This window comes from Sebastes fasciatus, chromosome 20 (assembly GCF_043250625.1).
Source record: "Sebastes fasciatus isolate fSebFas1 chromosome 20, fSebFas1.pri, whole genome shotgun sequence".
In the NCBI taxonomy this organism is placed as follows: Eukaryota; Metazoa; Chordata; class Actinopteri; order Perciformes; family Sebastidae; genus Sebastes; species Sebastes fasciatus.
In genome coordinates this window covers 15,243,681-15,268,731 of record NC_133814.1, presented here as the reverse complement: position 1 = coordinate 15,268,731, position 25,051 = coordinate 15,243,681, and the positions used below count along the sequence as shown (strand labels likewise).

The 25,051-nt window shown below is 40.7% G+C and overlaps 2 protein-coding genes across 4 annotated transcripts in view; one reads left to right on the top strand and one right to left on the bottom strand.

Annotated features, from left to right (window-relative positions):
- pde6c (phosphodiesterase 6C, cGMP-specific, cone, alpha prime) overlaps positions 1-23,431 on the top strand; it is a 35,100-nt gene extending 11,669 nt beyond the window's left edge. The window contains exons 1-22 of one of the 2 annotated variants that reach the window (XM_074619035.1): positions 9,936-10,553; positions 11,472-11,624; positions 12,629-12,718; positions 12,826-12,966; positions 13,049-13,123; positions 13,261-13,325; positions 14,195-14,261; positions 14,694-14,741; positions 14,906-15,055; positions 15,213-15,356; positions 15,701-15,766; positions 16,093-16,248; positions 16,667-16,774; positions 17,185-17,294; positions 17,384-17,471; positions 17,563-17,663; positions 17,864-17,971; positions 18,105-18,168; positions 18,657-18,731; positions 18,858-18,941; positions 19,877-20,030; positions 20,594-23,431. In XM_074619035.1, the coding sequence (XP_074475136.1) occupies positions 10,086-10,553; positions 11,472-11,624; positions 12,629-12,718; positions 12,826-12,966; positions 13,049-13,123; positions 13,261-13,325; positions 14,195-14,261; positions 14,694-14,741; positions 14,906-15,055; positions 15,213-15,356; positions 15,701-15,766; positions 16,093-16,248; positions 16,667-16,774; positions 17,185-17,294; positions 17,384-17,471; positions 17,563-17,663; positions 17,864-17,971; positions 18,105-18,168; positions 18,657-18,731; positions 18,858-18,941; positions 19,877-20,030; positions 20,594-20,634 (2,556 nt within the window). In that variant the 5' untranslated portion in view covers positions 9,936-10,085 and the 3' untranslated portion in view covers positions 20,635-23,431. Of the gene's footprint in view, positions 1-9,935; positions 10,554-11,471; positions 11,625-12,628; positions 12,719-12,825; positions 12,967-13,048; positions 13,124-13,260; positions 13,326-14,194; positions 14,262-14,693; positions 14,742-14,905; positions 15,056-15,212; positions 15,357-15,700; positions 15,767-16,092; positions 16,249-16,666; positions 16,775-17,184; positions 17,295-17,383; positions 17,472-17,562; positions 17,664-17,863; positions 17,972-18,104; positions 18,169-18,656; positions 18,732-18,857; positions 18,942-19,876; positions 20,031-20,593 lie in introns of those variants that run through there. The other variant, XM_074619036.1, reaches the window with a different exon arrangement.
- Positions 2,964-5,270, bottom strand: rbp4 (retinol binding protein 4, plasma). Of its 2 annotated transcripts, none has more exons than XM_074619037.1 (6): positions 5,126-5,270; positions 4,801-4,903; positions 4,466-4,602; positions 4,237-4,343; positions 3,300-3,512; positions 2,964-3,122 (listed from the first exon to the last, which is right to left on the bottom strand). In XM_074619037.1, exons 1-6 carry the CDS (start codon positions 5,173-5,175, stop codon positions 3,103-3,105), a joined length of 630 nt encoding a protein of 209 aa, XP_074475138.1. In that variant the 5' UTR covers positions 5,176-5,270; the 3' UTR covers positions 2,964-3,102. The 2 variants fall into 2 exon arrangements, with proteins under 2 accessions (XP_074475138.1, XP_074475139.1); XM_074619038.1 differs by lacking the exon at positions 5,126-5,270 and adding an exon at positions 5,067-5,088.
- Positions 23,432-25,051: the final 1,620 nt, after the last annotated feature.

Below are 25,051 nucleotides of genomic sequence, written 5' to 3'. Positions count from 1 at the left end.
GATAGCAAAGCTACTATGCATACAACACAATCAATTTTTTTTTTTTTTTGGCTAACCTGGTCATATAGACTTGCCGTCTGTGACAGTGGGTACCAAGTACATATTGCGTCTTTTAAAAGGTCACAAGCCCAAAAGGTTGGGAACCACTAGACTAGATCATAAGATCCATTCAGGAAGCTTAAACTGCAGCATTTAAACATGTCATAAAACTGATTCCACCAACACAGCACTCCTGTGAGCAACAAAGGTGAGTAAAATATATTTTAAAACTCATCTGGAAGGCTGCCTACATGGCTGCCAAGCTATTCTTTGTTTTGATTTCCAAAAAGTGATTAAATGCAAAGTGGCTGAGTCCTCATGCAGAATAATTAGTTTAAAATACTGCTCCTGCTGCCATAATGATCACTGGATACAACTTAATTCATTGATAAATTCAATAATGGGACATAGATGTGTTCCGAGCACGATAGTGTGTGCAGTTTATTTCATTACTGCAGTAAGCTTTTTGACAGATATTCAAATGCCTCTGAGTGAGTTGAGATCCAAACAGCTGGAATACTTTAGTTATTAGTAAATATACCAGTCAAATTTGATCTTTTTAATATATAAATGGGAATCAAGGGACATTCTTAAAATGCTGTATATTTCATCACCTTAAAACTATTTAAAAGTCTTTCATTTTAAACGAGAATGACAATTTTAAAACATGTACTCCAGTTTTTGCCAGTAAAATATTATCAGGCCAAAAATGTATCTGATCATATTCCTTCCATGTGTTTATTTCTGGGGTCATCCTGCTTCATTTTTTGAGATGTCTTTTTTGTTCTTGTGAAGCTCTTAGTGAATTTTATTGTTGTGTGTATTTGATGAAATTATTTATTGTTGGGTTGTTGTTTTTATTATGTGAGCTACTGACTTTTGTAGATCATGAAAGCTTTTATTTTCCTCCAGTAAATGTAAGCAATTATAATTATGTATTACTGTAATCTGTGTTTATATGATGGTCTTTTTTTGTATCATCATGGGATGTACCTTCATTGTATTGTATAAAAGTTTACAAACCTGCCTAATACAGTATGTTCCATTGATAAACCAGCTGTAAACACACCGTTCCTCCACTCCTAGTTTCAGTAATCAATAATAGATTATCACCTTTTTAATACAGTTTCCGCAGCAATAATGTAATATTGAAGGCATATTTGCATTGTTTCGAACAAAGAGAAATTACCCCGAAGCAGCAATGGTCATTTGCCATTTTGACAGTATTGAAGTGAAGGACAAAATAATAGGGAAAATATGATAATTATGGACAATTAAGTCCCATTATAAAGTGTTGTGGTGTTTCTCTGTCTAGTGTGTTGCAGACAGTTGGACAAACCTCTCTGAACCATGTGATTCTGCCTAAACGTAACCAGAACATGAACCTACTGCATCCGGGGGGTTAAACGGGTGTCCTTGTATTCTTCCCTGTCCGAGTGAAGCTCACTTCCACCTTCGCTCTTCAAGCCTGCAGCCCTGTGAGGCTGGAATGAGATTGCAGGAGTTAATTCCTTGTACTAAACTATTTAAGGCCGGGGATTAGTAAAGGTCCTCTCAGGAGGGGAAAGGGGGTTAAGTTGCCTTTATTCCTGCCATCTTGGCAATGTGACTCCATAGACCTCAGACAGACAGACAGACACTGCTACACTGTCATCTTTTAGATCATTGTTTTGTTTTTATATCGCATTGTTTTGGCCAAATTTTCTCCATTTTGCTGTTGTCGTTTTTACAAGTCATTGTTTTATTCTTATCATGTGCTCCAAAGTTGTTCTGCCATGCACTGTACTGTACAAAAGTGTGCAATAAAGATGCAAATCTCCTTCCAACGCAACAGTCCTTTGTGTCACATCAGAATGCATTTCAGGGTCAATAGTGTTATGAACTTTTGCTCAATTACTGAATACAATCAAATTGAAATCACTTTGATATCTAGGGCCGCAACTAACGATTATTTTCATTGTTGATTATTTTCTCGATTAATTGATGAGTTGTTTGGTCTAGAAAATGTCGATCAGTGTTTCCCCAAAGCCCAAGATGACGTCCTCAAATGTCTTATTTTGTCCACAACTCAAAGATATTCAGTTTACTGTCATAGAGGAGTAAAGAAACCAGAAAATATTCACATTTAAAAAGCTGGAATCAGAAAATGTTGACTTTCTTTTCTTAAAAAATTAATCAAAATAGTTAGCGATCCATTTAATAGTTGACAACTAATCGATTACACCATTTAGACATTATCGCCAACCTTCTCTGATTGTAGACATTACCACTTTATTACCTACACCCGAGAGTGGGGGGAACAAAAGGTCTCGTTGTCCCCGCCTATGCCAACAACATGAATTCATTATTTGCGATCCCATAATGCAGATAAATATTTCAAGGCAATCAAAAATTTAACGAGCCAACATAGTATAGGTTTTATTTGAAAAATTGGATCAAGAAGTATACATCATACAACCAAGTAACAACCAAACTGCTATGCCTATATAGCACGCAACTTAACATGGATGTATTAAGGTTAATTAACAAACTTTTGTGCTACAAGATACTGTACGTCCTTCAGTGTAAAAGCAAAGTCAGTGACTTGTGAACCTGGTTTTGTGGTAAACATGGTGTTAATGCTCCAGAGCTGCAGCAACACTGAGAACTCAGAGATTTTCCCAACTGAGTATTTGTCTCATTGGCCTGAAAAGCTCCAAAAGTTGTCAGTCAGTGACCTGATATGTCTAGTTTTCTCACTAGAACCAGTGAGCAACAAGGTTGTTTCACACTACTATACTAACTCATGACAGATGGTGAGGACTATAATGTTAAGAGGCCCAGAATCTCCTTTACTAATGGGGACATTTTGGGGAAAGTGACAACAAACCAGCATTATCTTTCCTTTCTATTTACAGCATTAGTCATGTGAATGTGACGGAGTATAGTTTGCCATTTTTTGTTTATTTTTAAAGAAGTATGGGCTACTTTAAGGACGGCAGAGAGCACTCTGGTGGGAATCAGTCCAAGACGAGTAGAGGAAGAGAGAGAGGGGGGTGCTTCAAAAAACAAAGTGGCAACAGATCAGCTGCTGACGCAGAAACCTGCAGTGGAAAAAAGACAAAATATTTTGCTTAGTACAAAATACCAAATGAAAACACAAAACATGCAAAAAACAGTATTTTCATGTCTAAAAAAAATATTCAAACAGCTGTAATAATATTGGTGATATGACGGCTTTTTGAATATTTGCATCTCATCATAAACAAATGAGGACTCACCAGTGTGTGGGACGCGTCTGTATTTGCCCAGCAGGCAGATTTCTTGCTTCTTCTGGGTTACAATGTGCTGATCCTCCGCCCTCAGACCTTCCGGATAACGAGAGAATATGAAGGAGTAGCTGTCCAGGCATGTGCCGTCTTCGTCTACCATTCTGCAGGAGTAGTGGATGGCGTAGTTGACATAGTCGGTGTCAATAACCCAGTGTTCATCGTCTGAGAGCAGAGAAGGGAGGGAGACGGAGTTGAGATGTTTACCAAACCATCCTTTTGCAATTTGGGGAACCATTTTTTAAGTACATGTAAAGCCAAAAAAAACTCATGAGGTAATTTGATGTTTTGTATATGGCAACTTTTTTGTCCACAAGTGTTTTTAGCTAACTCGCACATTATCCCATCGCCTTCAACTGGTGTTGTTTGAAACTCCAGAAATATGTGATTATCTCTTTTCCACATTGATTATTTTTAAGTGGGCTTGAGCACTCTGTCAACCATTTATACAAACACGCAGTGCTGGGAGACGTAAAAGAGTCCCTTGACAACGTAATCAAGTCAACAGCTGATGCAATTATATAGATGGGAGTTGTAGATGCAGAAATTGTACTTAAAAACACAACAGTTTGGGTCAGCGCTGGGATCATGGTACATGTCAAAGTTACACTGTGACTTTTGGACCCCTTCCTAGTAAGCATTTGATTTGATTTATTCTCCGGGGGGTCAGGGTCACCGAGATCCATGTGCTGCAGTTAATGATTAAATTAAATCAACAGTTGATGATCTGAAGGTCAACAATCCCTTTTGCAGTGTAATATCAGTGACACCCTGCTGACAATGCCAACTGCTTATGCTAATGTGGTGCCTAGTCATACATTAGTTGCCTTGAATTTGTTGTTCCAGAAATCCAAGTCAGAAATTCAAGTTAGTCTGTCCCACAACTTACTTCCAGTCTGCAGGTAAGCGGCAGCTCCCCAGTACCTCATCCTGAACTTGGCAGGGTCAGCAGTTTCCTCGAAGGTGGCCAACATGTCGGCGCACATTTCCCAATTGCTAGAGGTCAAAAAGAGAGGAGGACGTTACGAAAGATGGGGAGACGAAATGGAGGAGATAAAGAGGAGAGCGTAGAACGTGTAGGGAGTTGCACAAATTCACAATGAGAGAACAGAACTCACTTGAGGATGATAACTCTGCCCTTAGCTGTTGCCGTCATTTTGCTGTCCTCTTCGATAGTAAACTTGGCCACGACGTTGTCAATTAAGAACAAACCCTCTGGGTCCTTCTTTGCTACGGCGTACCATACCCCGGCATACTATGAGAAAGGAAATCCAAGTGTGAGTCCACTTCGCTCCTCAGTGTTTTTCAATTAACAGTAAAAGAACAAAGATATTCAGTTTAATTAGTCCTTTAAACAGAACTAATATTCCTATGTATCTAACCAAAAAAACTCTGAAGATGATACTACAAAAGCAGATGTATATATGATCAAAGAACTAAACTTCCGACTCACCTTTGTCTTGTCAAAGTTCTGCATGACCTGGATGTTGGCCACCTGGCATTCCTGCGCCCAGGCCAAAGCCAGGAGACAGAGGGCCACAACGTACCGCAGCATTCTACCTCAGAGGAAAGGAAAAGAAGGACATTCGTCAGCCACATTGCCAGTTCATTAAAGTCCTCGAGTAAAGTGGAGTGCAATAAAATGCCACAAAATGTTTGCCTATGTGCTACAAACAAAATCGGAATAATATAAAAAACAAACTTTTACAAATCATTCACTTAAAGTCTTTCGTTCAAAATGTAAAAGCTAAAAAACAAAGTCCATTGTCAATGCATACCTGAAAACAAAGTGGGAGAGCTCACAGAGATTCCTCTGGTTTTCTGTCATATGGTCGTGGCCTTATATACAGCTGGCTAGTCTTGCATAATGACTTGTGGAGATCTGAACCTCCCCTGCTCTCCCCACTAGCTAGCTTGCCTTCCATTGGACAAACATTTTTACATAACTGCAGCCCCCAGTCCTATTGATTTGTGTGTTCTGCACATTCGGCCCACCACCCCTCTGTAGCCCCTCAAAAAAAATGTGTTCTCCTGTCAGGACTGAGGTTTTCTTATTTATGAAAGTCTTATGAAAGCAGCCGCTAGCAAAGCCAAGAGGAACATCTGGAACAAGCTGAAGGCACGTGTAGATACAAACATTTGTCACACTCCACAAACATAGGCGTAAAACGACTATATAATGTCGTAAATCTAAATGTGTTTGCATGCATGGACTTACTGAACCCCTTTTTTCGTGTGGAAAAAAACTGGATTGCAGTAAATGCATGTTTCGACCCTTTCTTATTTACCAATACAACGTGTCAGTAGGCGTACACGCTTCCCGGCACATCCATATGAGTGCGTCAGCTGTTGACTTGATTATGCTATCTTTTAGGACTGTGTTTGTATAAATGGTACAATCAATGTGAAAGAGAGATAATCACATATTTTCTAAGTTCAAAGTCTGAAGTTTCAAACACCAGTCATTGACAATGGGATAATGTGTGAGTTAGCTAAAAATGCATGTTTTTGTGTACTTTTGTACATGTGTCTACAAAAGACGAGTCCAAGAGAGATAATGATGTAATCTCATTTGAACAAGAACCTCTTCATTTCATGCTGTTTTCCCAAGAACAGGGTCAAACAGCTTGTGCCATTTTTCTGACTTATCTTATTCTGCTGTTCCAGGTTTGTGCAGTTAAAGAGTACATCATTCAAAGTACAAGCAAGTTAAGAGAAACACGGTCAACACAGGTCTGTATTTCATCTGACTTAAATCTACTGTGGCAGCAGACTTTTATAAATTGATGCTGTTATTTTGCACTGAGGCTCATGTAACCAGTCCTCTGAGGGCTCGGTTGAATAAAAAGAGCACACAGCACAGCCAAACATCTGCAGCTTGCATAACCAAAGCCCCAGCCAGTGGAAAACAGCACAATCACTCATTTTCAGCAGAAATAATAGCAGCTGGAATTTGGCCAGAGGCAACATTTCATAATCGTGAAGATTGGCCAAGAAACTCTGTACGTTACACTGCCAAGCTGATCCATGCATTTCACATTTTGTGCGGTATAGAGGTAAATGTCATGCTTAAAGCAGGAGTCAGTTTTTTGTTTTGATGGAGTCTGAAACTTAAGTAACTCAAAATTAGGGATTAGGCAAACGACCTCATTGCTACACTGCTTGTGCTGCCACTGCTAGGGAAGTAGTGTTTTTAGCGGAGTGTTTGGTCCACCTATCAAAATATGATTTAGCAATTGAAATAGATCCTTTAAAAGTTGCATTAATAAGCAATAAAACAAAGTTCAATGCACTTAAGTGTTTTGGTGATACGGCCTTGTGTGGTGGCTAATGTTTGCTAATTCTAGCAAACATTAGAAACATATTATATATTATGCGTCTGACATTACTGAGTCAGTTGGCTGACTGTTTTCTACATATGGTCCCATTCCCCTCGCTCTCAGTCAGGTCACCTATTGGTGTCTTTAAAGGTACAGTATGTAGGATTTGGCGGCATCTAGTAGTGTGGTTGCAGATTGCAACCGACCCAGTCCACACACTCCCCCCTTTCCAAGACTATGGTAACATGAGTTTCCGAGTGCAAAACCGTGGTAACGATGTTTGCCTCGCTCAGAGGCCAAATCTTTACCATGATAACACTACTTAAGGAGCAACGGAAGTCAGACAGCGGCTCATGTTACCGCAGTTTCACAAGCGTGTCGGAGAACTAAGATGGCCTTCAGGTAACGTAAAAACATGAAAGGGTCTCTCTAGAGTCAATGTTTAAGTTGTCCGTTCTGGGCTACTGTAGAAACATGGCAGACTCCGTGAAGAGGACCCGCTCCCTATGTAGATATGAAGGGCTCATTCTAAGCTAACGAAAACACAATGATTCTTAGTTTCAGGTGATTAAACACTAATGAAAACATAGTTATGAATATTATATTCTTTTTCTGCTAATAGATCCCTGGAAATGTTACACACTGTTCCTTTAAAGCAACTGGCTTAACTGAATCTTGGCAAATGTAAAGAAATCCAATGTGCCGTCATTCTGTAATTGCTACCTGTGGCCACAGTGGCCATTTTTCTACCTTTCACTTGATCCGGATCTGTTTGTTATTGTGTCCAAGTCCCGCTCAAGGAGAAGTCTTGTTGTGAAATCTGAATATCCGTATACTCTGGCTAAAATAAATACAGGCGGCCATCGAATTCAAAGACCTCCACATTGTCAAAGTCATCTAAATATTCAGCTATGACAGTGAAAATCTTTTCTATAACATGAAACTATGCTTTCTGTACTCAAACACTCACTTCTCCTTGAGCGAGACTCTTTCCATGATGGCATAGTTAATAACAATCAGTGCCTGTCATGGCAAAAACAAGCACTTTTAGTGGGTGTAAATGACGCTGCCAGCTTGCCCCAATAGCAACATATTGCAGCCTGAGAGCAGCTGCCATCTGCAGCGTTCTCCCTCAATCATGGACCAATTTCAGAAATTATTGTCCCTATTAGTCAGTTAGACACAAAAACATGGGAAAATACAGGTTGAAAAATACAGAAGTTCAGAAATATGACATTATTCATCTTATTCATCATTATATTTGTCTCACCTGCCTCTCTCACACACTACTCTGCCAACCGGTTTCTCCGACTGAAAAATGGGCTGCTCTAATTTGTTTCCACAATGCCTCACATCCACACACCCACACACACACACCTTTTGTAGTTCTCCCTTGATGAGCTTTCCCTTAATCCCCACAGGCAAAAAATAGTGGGAAACTCCTTGTCTTGCCAGCCTGCCAGCAGCTAACCAGACAGTGCAGTTAATAATAGCCAGCCATCTTTGTTTAGGGCCTTGTTCCCAGACGTCCAAGTCCCACTAATTGGCCAATTTCCAGTTCTAGGACTGATACCTCCAAGATGATGGAGCTTAAATTAGAGCACACAGGTCCATGTAGCCTGCTCATGCATTTACCATTACCACTATTTAGGTACTTCCTCCTCTGTAGCAACAACAACAAGGATAGAACAGTGGTAATACCCAATGCAGGGTTGGCTTGCGCTAGGAGGTTAGGCCATCCAAGGCAAGGGAACCTGATATAATATCTCCTGCTTGCTCAAAATCTGTTGGGACTACACATTAAATATTATACTGGAACTAAAGCGGCCCTGTTTTAGTCGATCAGTCGACTAACTTGTCGTTTTGGTCCTAGTCGACTAAGAGACTAAATGAGACTACTAAACGTCATCACGCCAACTCTTCTGCCTTTACAGCCTCGTTACATATACTCACGTTCATGCGACCGTGGTGTAGTTTGTTTAAAGACTAACGTTAGCTTTTTATTTCTGGCGATTGCACGCACGCTTCAAAAATCACAAAGTGGTGTTCATTTGTGAAAATTTTCTTGCTGAACAAAACGTGTAAGTATCTCTAACGTATGTTTGCCACAGAGCTTATTTTCTGCAATAATCCAAAACCCACTGGAACAATCTCATTGGCTTTTTGTCGAGGGAACCAGGGTGATGCTAACTTCCTGGTTGGCCTACAATACGTCATCCCTGGGGTACTCTATATAAATGTAAACTCTGGAAAAAAAGTTTGGAACTCTGTGTTTGGTCAATTATTTCTCTGTTGTTACAATGCTAATTGGCATTGTATTTTACATCGTTGGAAAGCCTGTTTATTTACCTTCACAATGATGTCCAACTTGTAAGGATCATGCATTTGTGGGATGAGCAGCACAGCTGATTATGTGGGTAGTGCCCAAGACAAATTTGCCAAAATGCAACGTGTGACCAGGTTGGTGACCAGCATGAGGAGGAGGTGCCAGGCGGTTGTGGCTGCGTATGGATCTTCCACCGCTATTGAAGCTCCTGGCGGTGTATTAAATGAATAAAGTGTAAAATAGCCAATATGTCTTGTTTGTTCCTTGTTACTGATAGAGAGTTCAATCATCCAATCCACCAAACAACTCACAACAAGTGTCAATTCCAACAGGAGAATACACTGTTTACCATTGGCAGAGCATTTTGGCAAATTTTTCTTGGGCGCTACCAACATAATCAGCTGTGCTGCTCATCCCACAAATGCATGATCCTTACAAGTTGGACATCATTGTGAAGGTAAATAAACAGGCTTTCCAACGATGTAAAATACAATGCCAATTAACATTGGAACAACAGAGATATAATCGACCAAACGCAGATTTCCAAACTTTTTTTTCCGAGTTCATTTGGTCAAAAATATTGTGATATTTGATATTTTCTCCATATCGCCCAGCCCTAGTATGTAGTTTCATGTCTGGGGATCTGTGAAAACCACCTGAACCAATGAGGTGTTGTTGCCACATGTTTCTTCAGTGTTGTTTCCTCTCGTTTGGGGGGGATTTGAGGACCCCAGACAGCTGTTAGTCTTTGGTCTTTACCTCTCCAGGTGCAGTCAACCTGGTGTTTCACCATAGAGCATAGGCTCACTTGGATTTGCGGGTTAAGGACGCTTAGAGCAGGGGTTTTAATGTCATGACGTCACATTAATTAGCGGCCACTCTGATCCTTTCAAGCCTCTAAGCCGCACTCTGTCTTCCTCTGTCTGTCGGCAGACACGGGGATGAGTTAGTGGACCGCGAAGGAGAATGCTGCTGATGCACACAGCCCTGTAGGCCACAGCAAAAGCTCCCCTCTCCAGTTTTAACACATCCCTGCAGGTGATGCTTTTGTGAAAAAAAGAGGACGGGAACACAACACTTCTCAAGTTCAACATGGCAGACAAGGACAGCGTGGAGAAATACCTGGAGAACAACCCGCAGTTCGCCAAAGAGTACTTTGATAAGAAGCTGCGCGCCGAAGCCCTGACTGCCGCCTTTTCTGCGACCGTCGACGTCAAAGACACCGCTTCCTTCAAGGATGTTAACTCCGTGCAAGAGGCCGCCATCATCTTCGAGCTGGTCGTGGAGCTGCAGAAGCAGGGGAGCATGGAGGAGTCCATTCACAAAGTGTTGCAAAGAGTCGCCCTGATCTTACAGGCCGACAGGGTCGGGTTTTACTTGACCCGGGCACGAAACGGAATACCTGAGCTCGCCAGCTGCCTCTTCGACGTGACTCCGACGTCCAAATACGAGGCCAACGTGGTCCATCCGCAGGGGGAGATTGTGTTTCCTCTCGACATGGGCATCGTGGGTTACACCGCGAATTTCAAAAAGCCACAAAATATTCCTGATGTCTCAAAGGTGAGAAGTCGTGACTGCCATGTTATTAGTGAAATTTGCCTCTATAGCCTTGGTGGGTCTTTAAATTATTATTATTTGTATTTAATATTTTTTGACAGGACAACAGACAAAATAGATGTTATCACACCTCATAACATAACATTATAGAAAACAACTTTTTTCTTATAGTAATCTTGAATTTGTTGGAGTGTAGCCTACACAGATCATTGTCCCTAAATTTAAATTACCACCACACTTGTTTCTATTCGATCTGAAAAAATGGACATAATGTATCATTTTGGTCCACCTATATTTATTTATAGCTATAACATACACATGATCAGGTCCTTGCTTCTCTAATAAATTTCTTCAAATATTGATATTGAACTATATTAGTGGTGCACATTTCAGATTTTCAATCAAAAACAGTGATAAAACGCATGGAGGGAAAGGGTTTTATTTAGCATTGTATGATTTCCTGTATTTATATGACTTATTTTATTATAAGTAATTTTTTTTGCATGCAACAAGATTTAGAAAAGCTCAGCAGATATCAGAATAATGTTTTCAGATTATTGCCATGTGTCTATGCCTATATCAGCCCTTTTAGGCATCAGTTGTATTATCAGAATAGTCCGAATATTGTGATATACTGACCAATATTGTCCATTGACAAATGTGAATGCAGCATCTTCTGCTGTAGAATATTGAACACTGAATAAAAAAAAAAAATCATAGTTTATTTATTTAAAAGTAAGATCAGAGAGCATGCTGCCCTCTATTTGAACAAAAGTCAATGTTAGATACATTCAGGAGCATATGAAAGCAATATTGAACAGCATAGAATGAAATGAACGGTGTAATTGTGCATGTGTTTTTGTACGTTAGTGTTTTAAATCCACCCGATATGAAGTCCTTCTTGTTTTCTCCCCAATACAGAATTCAAAGTTTTGTGACTTTGTGGACAAACAGACTGGATACAAGACTAAATGCATGCTCACCTTCCCTCTGATGGCTGACAAAGAGTGCCTTGGAGTCGTCATGGCACTAAACAAAATAGGAGCTGACTCGTTCACTGCAGAGGATGAGAAGGTGAGAATACACACTTAAACATGTACATTCACCTCTTATCTAACCAAGTGAGCTGGAACAGGCTTTTTTCAAACTCTTTCATTCATAAATTGAGCTTGAATTTGACCATTATAGTATCATCATTAGGTCGTCTTTGTTTTAAGAAGTAGCAGTTAAATACACCCTATTTTGCAGGAATGCCTGCCTGCGCTCTGTCATTAACATTTGCAACTAAATATAGATTATTGCTGTAATTACGTCTCACCAGTAGGTCGTAAAACACTCCAATTATGTCAGTGGGAGCCAATCAGACCTGACTGTCTTGATTTGGCTGCTTTTTGAACATTCGACTTGAATAATGATTTAACTGGGAATATGTTGTCTCTGTAGCCTGCATATCAAAGAACACTCACTGCTGTGTCTTATTATTCAGAAGCAGTAAACTCACAAAGAGGCACAATTCCTTAAAGAATCAACTGGGTCAGATGGAAATGATGTTCTTTTACAGAGGAACTGAAAAAAAGAGAGTGAGGAGATCTAAGAAGAGGACTAAGATGCATTATAATATCTGATATCTCTGTATTCTTTGTGTGCAGGTTTATACTTTCTCTTTATATTTCATCTCTGTTGGGGAAAAAATCATGCATCTCCAAAATATAAAGTCCAATAGTTAAGAAAAACCCTCTCATGTTTATTTGATCAGTCATCAAAGGGTTGTTAATCAAAAGTGTAATTGACCTATGAAATGTATTTTTACGTAAATCCATGTACAAAATATGTGTTTTTTTGTGTAAAGATTAGTCAAACGTGGACTTGAAGAACTTCATGAAGTTTGACTCGTCCTGTTAAAGTCGATTTTTACTGATCTGTCAAATCGATGCACACCATACACACCCATATTCCTATTCAGTTCACTTTATATAACTTTGCAGGGGGAAATGTAACCCAATGGAACCGTTCTTAAAACAAAAAGTTCACTCTTAAATCTGCTGTTGATGAAACCTCTAATCTCATTTGGTCCTTAGCTCTTCCACAAGTACATGAACTTTGCCCAAGTCATCGCCCTGCAGCATTTCACCGCCTACATGTTCAACGTGGAGTCCAGAAGGAGTCAGGTAAACTGAACCTCCCCTCATTAAGCACTGATGGTATTTCTAATGCACTGAACAGAGCTCATACTATATGCCATAGCTAAACATTTAATCACTTGCTGTTCTTAAAGGTGCTGCTCTGGTCGGCCAGTAAAGTGTTTGAGGAGTTGACAGACATCGAGAGACAGTTCCACAAAGCGCTCTACACTGTAAGGACCTATATACAATGCGAACGATACTCAGTGGGCCTGTTGGACATGACCAAAGAGAAGGTTGGTCTTGCAGAATAGATTCAGTTTTACACACAGGATTGAATAGATGGCATTCATAAATAACTTATTTTTTTTCCTGCAGGAATTCTATGACGAATGGCCGGTAAAACTGGGAGATGTGGAACCCTACAAAGGACCAAAAACGCCAGACGGCAGGGTAACAAAGTTGTTTTTCTCCGTGTTGATTCTGTTTCTGTGATGTGTAATACTTTCAATCCGACTCGTTTCAACTTTTCTATTGTAGTTTGAAGCTGAATCAATTCATTCCTAACAGGCTTTTTTCTTTTTATGCAGGAAATCATTTTTTACAAGATCATCGACTACCTCCTGGAAGCCAAAGAAGAAATCAAAGTCATACCGTGAGCATACAATACATTTCAAAATACAGCATAAAAACCGATAACAAATTCAGTGACTTAGGATCCAAAAAATTGAAGAGCATTGTTCATCTTTTTAAATGTGTTATTTCAAAATAAAAATCCTAACTCAGTTTTAGTAAGAATCCGATTTCACACTCAAATTAAAGGGGACCTATTTTGCTTTTGTGCTTTTCCCCTTTAGTGTGTTATATAGTTTTTTGTGCATTAAAAAGGTCTGCAAAATTACAAAGTCCACGCCAAAGGGAGTTACTCTCCCCCCACAGAAACACTGCTCCTGAAACGCCTCGCTTGAAGTTCCGCCTTTTCTTCTGTATCATGATTATGTCACCAAGTAACACATTTGCATAACGGCTAGTTTGGCACGCCCTCAAACAAAGCTAGTTAGAGCCGAGCTGGAGCGGAGTTTGAAGAGTTTGGTTGACCAATCACAATAGAGTGGGCCAGCTGAGCAGTCAGAGCAGACTGTGGGTGAGGGTGTGGGGGGGGGGAGGATTGGCCAGGAGCACAAACAGAGCGTTTCAGACAGAGGGTGAAAGGAGGTGCTGCAGCACAGCCAGTATGAGAAAAATAAAGCGTTTTGTTTAACATTAAAGCATGTAAACACGTTCTAGTAGAAACCCCAAATACTGGTATGCACCTGAAAATAAGCATAATAGGTCCTCTTTAACAACATTTAAGCCCAAATTTAAATGTAATGCGAAGATACATGAAGCATTCATGCTTGTTCACAGACAATTCTGAGTGTTATGGTTGGTATGGCTTCTGTAGAAGGCATCATAATGCATATTAAGAGTCAACACTGTTGCTTCTCAGTGAATAACTTGCTCACACAACTCTCTCTTTTTCAGTGGTCCGCCTGTAGATCACTGGGCTCTAGTTAGCGGCTTACCGACCTACGTTGCAGAGAATGGCTTTGTAAGTCTCTCACCGTTGTTGCAAAAAACATGAAAACATATCAACATCTACCGTAGTAACATAAGAATGTAGTGAAACAAAGGGCGCAGGAATACATTTAGTACAACAGGCAAAAGACACTTATCGGTTGGAAGACTGTACATAATGTGACTTGGTGCAGCTATGTGTCAATTTATGGCACTAAATAGCAGTTTTTAGTAGAAATTGAACTGTTGTAAAAAGTTGAACATATTGCCACTATCGTACTAAAATAGCATAAAATCAATTAAACATGACTTATAATGATTAAACATAGACAAATATTATTATTTAGATAAAGGTTGTTGCAAAGATGAATTAGAAACAGAAGATATGTGTGATATTGACAAAGTCAATGGAGTCTCATCATAGCAAAGTGCCAGACTTTAACGTTTTTACTGTGTCCGCCTGCAGATTTGCAACATGATGAATGTGGCTGCAGACGATTTCTTCAAATTCCAGGTGAGGAGACTTTTACTGTCCATCCACATAAAGGACACACAACACAATACACACCAGTATCAGTTTGAAGGCCCTTCCTGTACAATATGCAGATTTGTATATCATCCTGTTGTGATGCCCCTTTTCAGGAAGAATGGAAACTGATTGAATGGTTTTTCTTTCAGAAAGAGGCTGTGGACGACACAGGTTTTGTCATCAAGAACGTTTTGTCGCTGCCCATTGTCAACAAGAAGGAAGAAATTGTCGGCATCGCCACTTTCTTCAACAGGAAAGACGGCAAGCCATTTGATGAACACGATGAGCAGATCACTGAGGTCAGCACCGTGCATCCTCTCTCTCTTTTTATTATATGCAGTAACTTCATAATGCTTGTAGCTATGGAGTTTGCTCCACCCACGTGTCAATTGAAGAAACGTATCTAGAAATATTTGCCTCTCTCTCACTCCTACTCCCTCTCGTTGTTTGTGCCAGGCCCTGACACAGTTCTTGGGTTGGTCGGTTCTGGTTTGCGACACCTACGACAGGCTGAACCGCATGGAGTACAGGAAAGACATCGCCCAGGAGATGCTCTTGTGCCAGACGATGGCAACCAAAGACGAGCAGCAGTCCATACTGGTCAGTATGACCTTGAATTTCCTGCACATTCTCTCTCTCTCTCTCCAGAAGCCTACCTTTGACCTCTCAGCATTTGATCAAGAGAGGCTTCTCGAGCCAGGGATTAAACGTAGTCAAAGGTTAATGTGCCATGAATAGAAGTCCTCCAATAGGAGCCATTTAGAGGATTAACAAAAGGTCTGGCGGAGTTACTGCTTGGAGCACTCGTCTGAAGTGTTTGAAAACATGATTACTTTCTGCTTTTCTTTGAATTCAAGCTGTAAATTTGTGTGGGTGATGGCAGCATGTTCATGGGCTCAATGGAAATGCCATTAGAATATAATTGTTCTCTCTTTTCTAACCAGAACACCAATGAGAAGCTTGGCGGAGAGCCTGAAGACTGTGACCAGAAAGAGATGTACAAACTGTTGGTATGTGTTGTTTAAACCCTCATCACAAAAAAAAACCTTCAATGAAATGAAACAGTGTGACACATCCGATTATGACACTCATTTATCAAACCATAAATGTATGAATAAGATTATGAATTTGCATATTCATTCACTTAATTCATTTAATATCAGCTTTGTTTAGGAATCTTGGGAATGGATTTTAGAAAGAGCTTCATTTCTTTTCAGTCAAAATCCAATTAAATTTCATTGGAAAATGTACCTTGACATTGTCATCATCTGTACCTTTTGAGTATTGAATGACTCACGGATGTCCTCTGAGTGAATCGCATTGTGTTCTTGTTCAGAGAGCGACCTGCCCGACAGCCGACAACGTCAACGGAGAAAATCTATACGCCTTCTCCTTCAGCGACTTCCCCGTTACCGAGCACGGACTCATCAAGGCCGGCATTCGCATGTTCTTTGAGCTCGGAGTTGTTGAAAAGTTTAAAGTTCCCGCAGAGGTGAGTCATGTAGTCATAAACACTTACTTTTGATTTGTCTGCTGCCCTTAACAGGATGCTCTTAATGGTTTCTGGTGGTGCATACAGTCCTTAGGCTCATTGTTTTCTTTTGTACCCCCACTAGGAGTCTGTGATTTTAATAGTATTTATTTAAAAAACATATTAAAAAAAGTGAGAATTTGAGTAAATTAGATGAGATTAAAGAACTTTTAGATGCAAACATGTAGTCCATGTGAATCATTCGGGGTCTATTTTGCTGGGAAGAGAGAATTAATGTGATGAAACTACAAATCAGAGTGATGTTCGAGTCGTGGCTCGTCTGAAAGCCCTCTAAAAGTGATCAAACTTTCCATCTTTCTTTTCTCTCACCTCGTTCTCTGAATCCCACCCACCCTCTTTCCCTCCGTCCCCCTCTCAGACGCTGACCAAGTGGATGTACACGGTGAGGAAGGGTTACCGTAGCATCACCTACCACAACTGGAGGCACGGCTTCAACGTGGGCCACACCATGTTCTGCCTGCTGCAGGTACAGTAACGCCTGCACAACATCTGCTGCATCTTACAGTAAACTCTAAACACCCCCAAAGCTTACAGGAGTATCCTCGCAGTTTTTGTAGTTTCATGTCTTCACTTCCTCCACCGTTTCTTGTACGACAGCAAGTGATGCTAATAACTTTTAAACTGCAGTTCGCTGCTCAATATTTAACACAATACATGTGGGGGCAGTTTAACAGGCCGCTAGGTTTTACAAGAATGTGGGAACCACCTATATAGGCTCATAACGTGTTTTATTTCATCATAAATCTAATTTGAGATGTGCACCAATGCAGGTAAAACATAGTCCACATTTAGTACTTTATATGACATGAGAGCATCACAGAGAATATTTTACAGTTTCTAGATTTAAATCGATGATTTGTCTGTTCATCCTTACAGACAGGGAGGCTGAGGAAGTACTACTCTGATCTAGATGCCTTCGCCATGGTGGCTGCCGCTTTCTGCCACGATATCGACCACAGAGGAACCAACAACCTCTACCAGACAAAGCAAGTCAAAATATATATATTTGTTCTGTTATGGGTGGCTTTGGAAGCATGTGCATGGGTGTAACCTGTTCTTTTTCCTTTTTTATTAGGAGTGGATCTCCTCTGGCTAAACTTCATGGCTCTTCCATCATGGAGAGGCACCACTTGGAGTACAGCAAGACGCTCATGGCTGAGGATGTACGACAACATGACTGGACAATAAATTAAGGAAATATCAGACTTCAAATGTAATGTAAATTTTGACCGTTCTTCATCGTCTTTCTCGCAGAGCCTGAACATCTTCTGCAACCTCCAGAAGCAGCAGTTTAAGAACGTGCAGCACTTGTTTGACGTCTGCATCATCGCCACCGATCTGGCCCTTTACTTCAAGTAGGTTCTCTGAAATACTCCGGCTGCTCCCATCATGCCACAGCCTGATGTTGCTCAAATGTTTAGCTGGCCGCCGATCAATGTTTGTCTGTCTACCCGCCGATCAATGTTTGTCTGTCTCAGTAGGTTTTTAAGGAATCAATTTGTGTATTTGTTTTGCTCAGTTGTTCTGACTGACTGTTCGCTATTTCCTCACGCAGAAAGAGAACCATGTTCCAAAACATTGTGAACGCCACAGAGCCGATGCCAGATGAAAAGGAGGCCATCGCCTTTATTTCCAACAACTCCACCAGGAAGGAAATCGTGATGTATGTACCTGATTCGGATAATACAGCTAGTTACTTTGAAATGTATTTGTGAGAACATTTCTGAAACAGCATCATCATCATCAGGTTGTCATCTTGTCCTCCCTCCCTGACTGACTGTGTCTCTCACCTCCAGGGCCATGATGATGACAGGTTGTGACTTGTCAGCTATCACCAAACCCTGGGAGGTACAGAGCAAGGTGGGTGGCCTTCACAGCCTCCACATGGGCTGATTGAAACATATATATAGGGAAGTTTTTAATGTCACTTTGCATTATGTTATCCTGCCTGTCCTCAGTCAGGTCTGATCAGGTTATTCACCTTGTGAATATGTCTGGTTCTAGCTCAATAATTTCAGATTTATTACATACAAAAAAAATATATAGTGCTGCGGTTATTTTCCTTTTGAATAGGAAAGTATAAAGCCGTTGTCATGGCTTTATACTTTCCTATTCAAAAGGAAAATAAAAGCAAACTGGGTTCAATAGGCCACAGTGTTTGTTGTTCCTTTCAGATCAAATTCTACAAGCTTTTGTCCATTAAATTGATTGAAAATAACCCTCACAAGATAAAAGAATGTCCTGAGAGTGAAATTTCGTTATTTTTTTGCTACTCATTCGCAATCATTTCCTCCCCGTGCTTGTCTTTTATTACCCCGCATCATTCTTTGTTGTCTGTTTCTCTCCAGGTGGCTCTGATGGTCGCTGCTGAATTCTGGGAGCAGGGAGATTTGGAGAGATCTGTTTTGGACCAACAACCAATTGTAAGGGTCATACCCCTCTTGTGCCTCCTCTTCTAGTCTTCTCTTCCTTTCACATTTTTTTTTTTTTTAGGTTTCTCAGGATTGTTTTTTTGTTATCTGAAACTCTCCTCTCTATGTCTCTCTCAGCCCATGATGGACAGAAACTGCGCCGAGCAACTACCCAAGATGCAGTGTGGTTTCATCGACTTTGTGTGCTCATTTGTGTACAAGGTAACGACCAGCTTTTACACTGTTTTAACAGCAGAAAAATGAGGAGTATTATAAACAATGAAGGGGAGGATGGATCTCGAGGCGTGAAAAAAAGACAGATGTGGATTTTGTAAGAAGGGAGTCCGTCTGTGTTGCAATGATTCATCTGTAACAGCTGGAATGTAAACACAACCGCAGTCTGAGAGGGGCGAAACGATTTAATCCAGCTTCTATTTGATTTTGATTTCCAGCAAAGCACCATAAAAAAAACACATTCTGCCCATGAGTTGTTTTGATTCACTTCAGTTGAATCGATTTGGATACTTTCAAAGAGCATGAGCTCTACAAATGTACAACTGTACAAGTAACTAAACTGAGTCATTAACCTCCTTACCCTGAAGCACTAGTTTAAAGTGTGACTTCTATTTTTAAGGCAACAACATTTATTTTCAAGCTCACCTCCGACTGTGCAATAACTACTAATCTGTAAATCCTGCTGTGTGTTGATAAGACTGTGTCAGAAAGGTGTAGATACAACTCTATGGCAATGGAGCACTTTGTAGATGGGAACATAAAACAGCATGTCCACTGGATCTATCATGCAGTCAAATAAAACAGAACACCAATACAAAGCTACCACTGAGTTAAATCATTATTAGCTTTACAGAGCTGTTGTTGTAGCTTCAACCACCTTAGTTTGGATAACAGGATGTAAAGAGATGAACTAGTTGAACCCAACTGGACCCAAGAGGAATGTCAGCGAGCTGTTTGTCAGGTTGTCAGGATGGTATTTGGACAAGAACATACACATCCATGTGCATCAGTCGTCCCTGCGGACTTCTGGTCTAAGAGGCGTATCATGTATTTGCACCACTAACATTTTCCCTCCTGTAAGTTATTCTCCCTCTTTGAACAACATATACTTAACATCCAGTGTGTTTTCTTTCATTCATCAGGAGTTCTCCAGGTTCCATAAAGAGATCACGCCCATGTTTGACGGTCTGAACAACAACAGGGCGCAATGGTTCAAGCAGGCCGAGGTGTACAACGCAAAGATGAAGGCCATTGAGGATGAGAAGAAGAAAGTGGAGGATGAAGAAGCCAAGAAAGGTATAAACAAAAACAAAAAAAACAACTAAGGGAGCTTTCACAAGCCGACATTTAGTCCGTTTTAATCGACCTCTGGTGCGGTTCATTTGGGGCAGTTGTGAACGCAGTAATCGTACTCTGGTGCGGACCAAAACAACAGGTCCGAGACTGCTTGCGAGAGGTGGTCCGTTTCCAAAAGAACCAAAACCAAGCGGCAACCTCCGGTGCTGAGAAATGAAACCAATGCGGAAGTGCCAAAAACCGCAGTTCATCAAGTGGCCTCCTGAGGCTGGCTCCAAAAGGGAGTTAATCCTCATAGAACTGCATGTTAAAATGCCCAACTCACCGTTCATGACAACTGTATGGGGAGTGAATTTTTATATAACTCACCCATTTAAATAATATTAATGCTTAAAATTAAATAGAAAACGAACCTAAAGTATCAATTCACTCTGATTTGGACCAGCCAAACGGACTATGGCTAAGCGCCCTAAATCTGTGTATATTGATGGCGTGATAGAAGATCAAAAGAATCATCCTGTATCAACACATCTTTTTTTTTTATTTCTTTGTGTTTTATCTAGCTGGTGGAGACGGGAAGTCAAAGACCTGCACCATCTGCTAAGTTCCTCCGGTGTTTGGATCTGGACTGACGTGGTCTGGTTAGGACTAATCCAGCCTATTGTGGTCTGACAGCTAGTCTAGTTGGAGCTCGACTTGGCCAGCTCGGTCTGGTCTGATCTACACCAGCGTAGTTCTCTCTGGTTAGGTGCTGTCCACTCTGGTGCAGTCCGGTCCAGCCCTGTTTGGTCTGGTCTGGCTCAGTCTAGCCTACTTTAGTCTAGCGTAGTCCAGTCTGCCGTCGGCCTAACTGTTCTCCGAGGAGCGAAGAGTCAGCGACATCAATCAAGAAGCAATGTTGGGACTCTGACTGCGAGAGAGAAGCCTGTTTGACTCAGAAGATGTGATGCATTTGAAACTTTCTCCTTCCTCTGCTTTGTGCAACACACAGCCATGAACTTTTGGAAAAATATCTACATGGACTAACCGATATATATCCCTTTTAAACATAGCAATAATAGAAACATTCCTGACATGGATGGTTTGAAAACCATGGTTGGATGAGCTCAGAAGCTGTAAGCAAGTCAAACTCTTCAGTATAAATAGCTCAGCTAGAGGACGGCATGTGCCGCATGTGGTGTGTATGCATGCCAAAGCAATAGTTTTTCACAGAGTGTTCCTATTGGCAGCCAGTTACCACACAGTATAGTAGTACTGGAGGTTGCACAATGCACTTAGCTGCTGCTGTTTTGGCAGTGGCAGGCCATGAGTGGAGGGCGGGTGGGTAGGCAGGGTCGATAACTTTACACTCACTGGGATCAGAGGAACGGGGTTAAAATTCAGTTGTTGGTTAACAGTTAGAGTAGCGCGAGTTGTGGAATTAATTCCTCGAGGAATCTGCAATGTGAAGGATCTCTTAATGCTGAAGCTCAGATACAGGAAGCGACGACGTGCAATCGACAAGGGCTGATGTTCTCTTACCTCAAAGTCGCTGACGAGTTGTGTGAGAGGGTGTATTTATTTTAATATGCAATTTATCTATATACATAATATATATTTTTTTTGTCTGACAATTTTGTACTTGAACTGTTGGAGAGTTTGAGACGAGCTTTGAGAGAGGGCGTTCTGAATGTGTGGACAAATGCACGCTTAAATCACATTCTAGAACATGTATTTGTGCAACTGTATTGTCAGCTTTGACAAAACACCTGTAAGCTGTTTTATCCTTTATGTCCAACAACCTGGAAGAAAACAAACAAAAAAATGTTTTTTTTTTAATTGTCACATCAGTGTTTAGAGCAAAATTATAATTCCATATTTGGGTGTGGGTATCCCCAGAGGCCCCGTGATACAATATTAGCACGACACTTAAGTCACGATACGATCTTATTGCAATTTTAAACATTTTTGATAGTATTGCGATAAGATATATTACAATTTATTACCTTTTTTCAAATGCAAATTATGCAGTTTGTCAATATATCTGTTTTATCTAATAAGATACAGTTTCAACTCTGTTCATCTCAGAGTTTTCATTCACATATCTTGCGGTGTGAAATGACCATGCCAGTTCTCCTCGACAAAATGTTGCATATATTGGAGCTTTATTTAGTGTTCTTCCTGACAAGCCAACATTACACGGCTGGTATCAATCACCCGCTGCAACCTCTAAAAGGCCGAATAGAATCCGGATGTGATGAGGTTAATAGTTTATATAAAAAAAGATCGATACTTGACGTCCGTGTATTGATTAAATGTTGCCACACAAAATATCGCAATACTCTGCTGTATCGATTACTTTTCCTTATCGATTCAAAAAAAGATAACTTCTTTTAAACGTGCATGATTTCACATGTATATAGCTAATTACATAGAAATTGTAAATTGTGTAAACTTAAGAATAACTGAATTGTAAAACTGATTTGAAGGATGTACAGTAAAAGCAACCAGCCAGTCAAACAGGATACAGTAGATATCTGCCTCTCCCTGTAAGAAGATTGGATGGGATTTGATTTGATTGCCAGCCAGCGTTTGGGATCCACACAGCTTTAGACTTTAAATACCCTTCTTACAGAGAAGGAGGTAAAGCAGGCTACCAAAGCCTTGTATGTATGTGTTGGACTACTTGGTGTTTAAAGTGTGGCAGATGCAGCTATAGCATCATCGATTGTACGGTGGCACAGGCCAAAGTCCTCCGTTTTCTGATGCAACAGCGTGACGAATCGCGCAATAACTGCTGTTTGATGTCTAGTCAGCGTGAATCTCCATGTGAACCTGAATTGAACTTGATCGGAATTGACAGTGCACCTTCTGAAACACTTTTAGCAACGTCCCTCCCGTGGCGAAGGCAAGCTGCGGCTCTCAACTTCCTGTTACACAACATCTTCTCCTCTAATCAACGGGGCATCAATCAAAGGCACTTAATCCAATCAGAATGGCTCTGGGACAACCTTTTCTGCTGCTTGAGGCGAGGCGAGGAGCCGTCGTGGTCACTGGAGCCCGAACTGTGCAAAAAACATTTAGCGATACATTATTTAGCCATGAATTTACCTCATTGTTCCTGCTGCACACATCCGTCTCCAGTGATAAAAATGGCCCCTCGCTTCTCCTTTCAAAGATCCTTTTGTGAGATACCAAATAAATGCACTGTATGCTTTCTACTTACCCCATCAACTGTCTTTCAGACATTAGAAATTTGACGTACGAGATGACCTCTACTGTATGTATGTGTCATGAGATGTAATATGTGTAAGCAAATAAAAGGAATTTATGGAAGTGTAAGAACAGAGAGAATCCCTTTTTCTCAACATTATCTCACGTTCACACTTATCGAAGGTTAGACAGAGGCGGAGCGTGAACTTAAGAAACCCGGGGCTTAGTCATATATATATCGTGCGGGGATCTTAGAGGCTCCAAAGCTGGATGAGCCTCTGGGGAAAAGAGGATCAGTGGATTGGTTCTGATCCCCCCCTCGATACAGCGTTGTCTGGCGTTCTGAGTTACATCCTGTGTCGTGCCGTCTGCAGGTTCTGCATGCAGAAAACTGGACGTTGTGTGGTCTTAATGTCATAATTTTAATAAGTATGCAATAATTTAGAAGACTTTGCCCTTTGAAAGGAGTAAAAGAAAAGACATTCATTAACCCTATAGTCTCTTCACAGGGCCCCGCCTCAAAATTTGAATGCTAAATTTAAAGCTTATTTACATACCTACATATTCATGGATTCTGGATTTGCAATGAAGGAGAAAGAGTAGTTGGAATTTTAATAATTTTAAACTAGGTAATTCTGCTTTTTTTTTTTTTTTGCAAAACCATATTAGAAACATGGAATGGGAGCTTTAAATAAAAAAAAAAAAAAAAGTTGTTATTTGGGATTTATAAATTCCTCTCAGGACATACGGGCCATAAATGTGAAGGCAACAATTTTTTAACCAAGAAAAACAGATGTCGACAACACAATTGATCAACTGTAAATGCATCCAGGTGTACAAGTAGAGCCAGGGGCCAAATTACATCCCACCGCCACTCAAAAACAACCGTCTGTCTGTACTCAATGTACCATTTACTACACTTACTTACCCACCTGTTAGCTCAACACTGCCATGAATCACTTCTCCTGAGAAAGTAATTGTCTTTATTTAAGCCAAGGTCTCTAATCTCCCAGCAACCTCACGCAGTTTCTTTCTCTGCGAGTTGAAGTCGAGGCGGCGCTTCAATCTGCTGCCCTTGGCCAGAGGGACATCTTGAGCTAATCCTTGTAACAGCAGAGTGCTTCACTACTATTTCACTACAGTTTTTACCCACACAGGAAAGAGTACTACTCTGGAAAATGTACCAAATACAGTGCAAATTCAATTAGTGGGAGATAACATAAAGTTTAGGTAGTTCTGATATTAAAACAAGACTTAAGCCATGCGTATACGCCCCTCCATCTGTGTTGGAGGCGGTCCTGGCCGACCACATGGGAGGGTTGTCAGCTTGATTGAGATCGCCTGGGCCTCAGGCTATAAAAGCTGGCCCATGTGTTCACTCTGTTTCTCCCTTCCTACATCTGACACACACACACACACAGTGTTACTTTATTTTGCTTTGCCCCTCCATGCACTGCTTTCATGGCTGATCCACTCCATTGTTCATTTGTGTCAACTTTAGTTTGAAGCATAAGCTTGCATGGACTCCCTTCCTTGGCACATTCCCTGAGCCAGGTTGTGACAAACTGCTCCGTGAGGCTGTGGTTAGACACAGCGGCGCTTTGAGCTAAATGCTAACGTCAGCATGCCAACAATGACATTGCTAAAAAGCTCATGTAAAACAGACATCAGCATGAGGGTATCTAAAATTTGTAGGGCTGTCTTCAGCCGAAGAAACTCTTAGTCGACACACTCGTACGATTTTGTCGACGAATCGATTAGTTGATTTAATCGACAGATCTGTAAAACTGAGTTCCTCCATAAAGAATCACACAAAAGCACCACTTTAA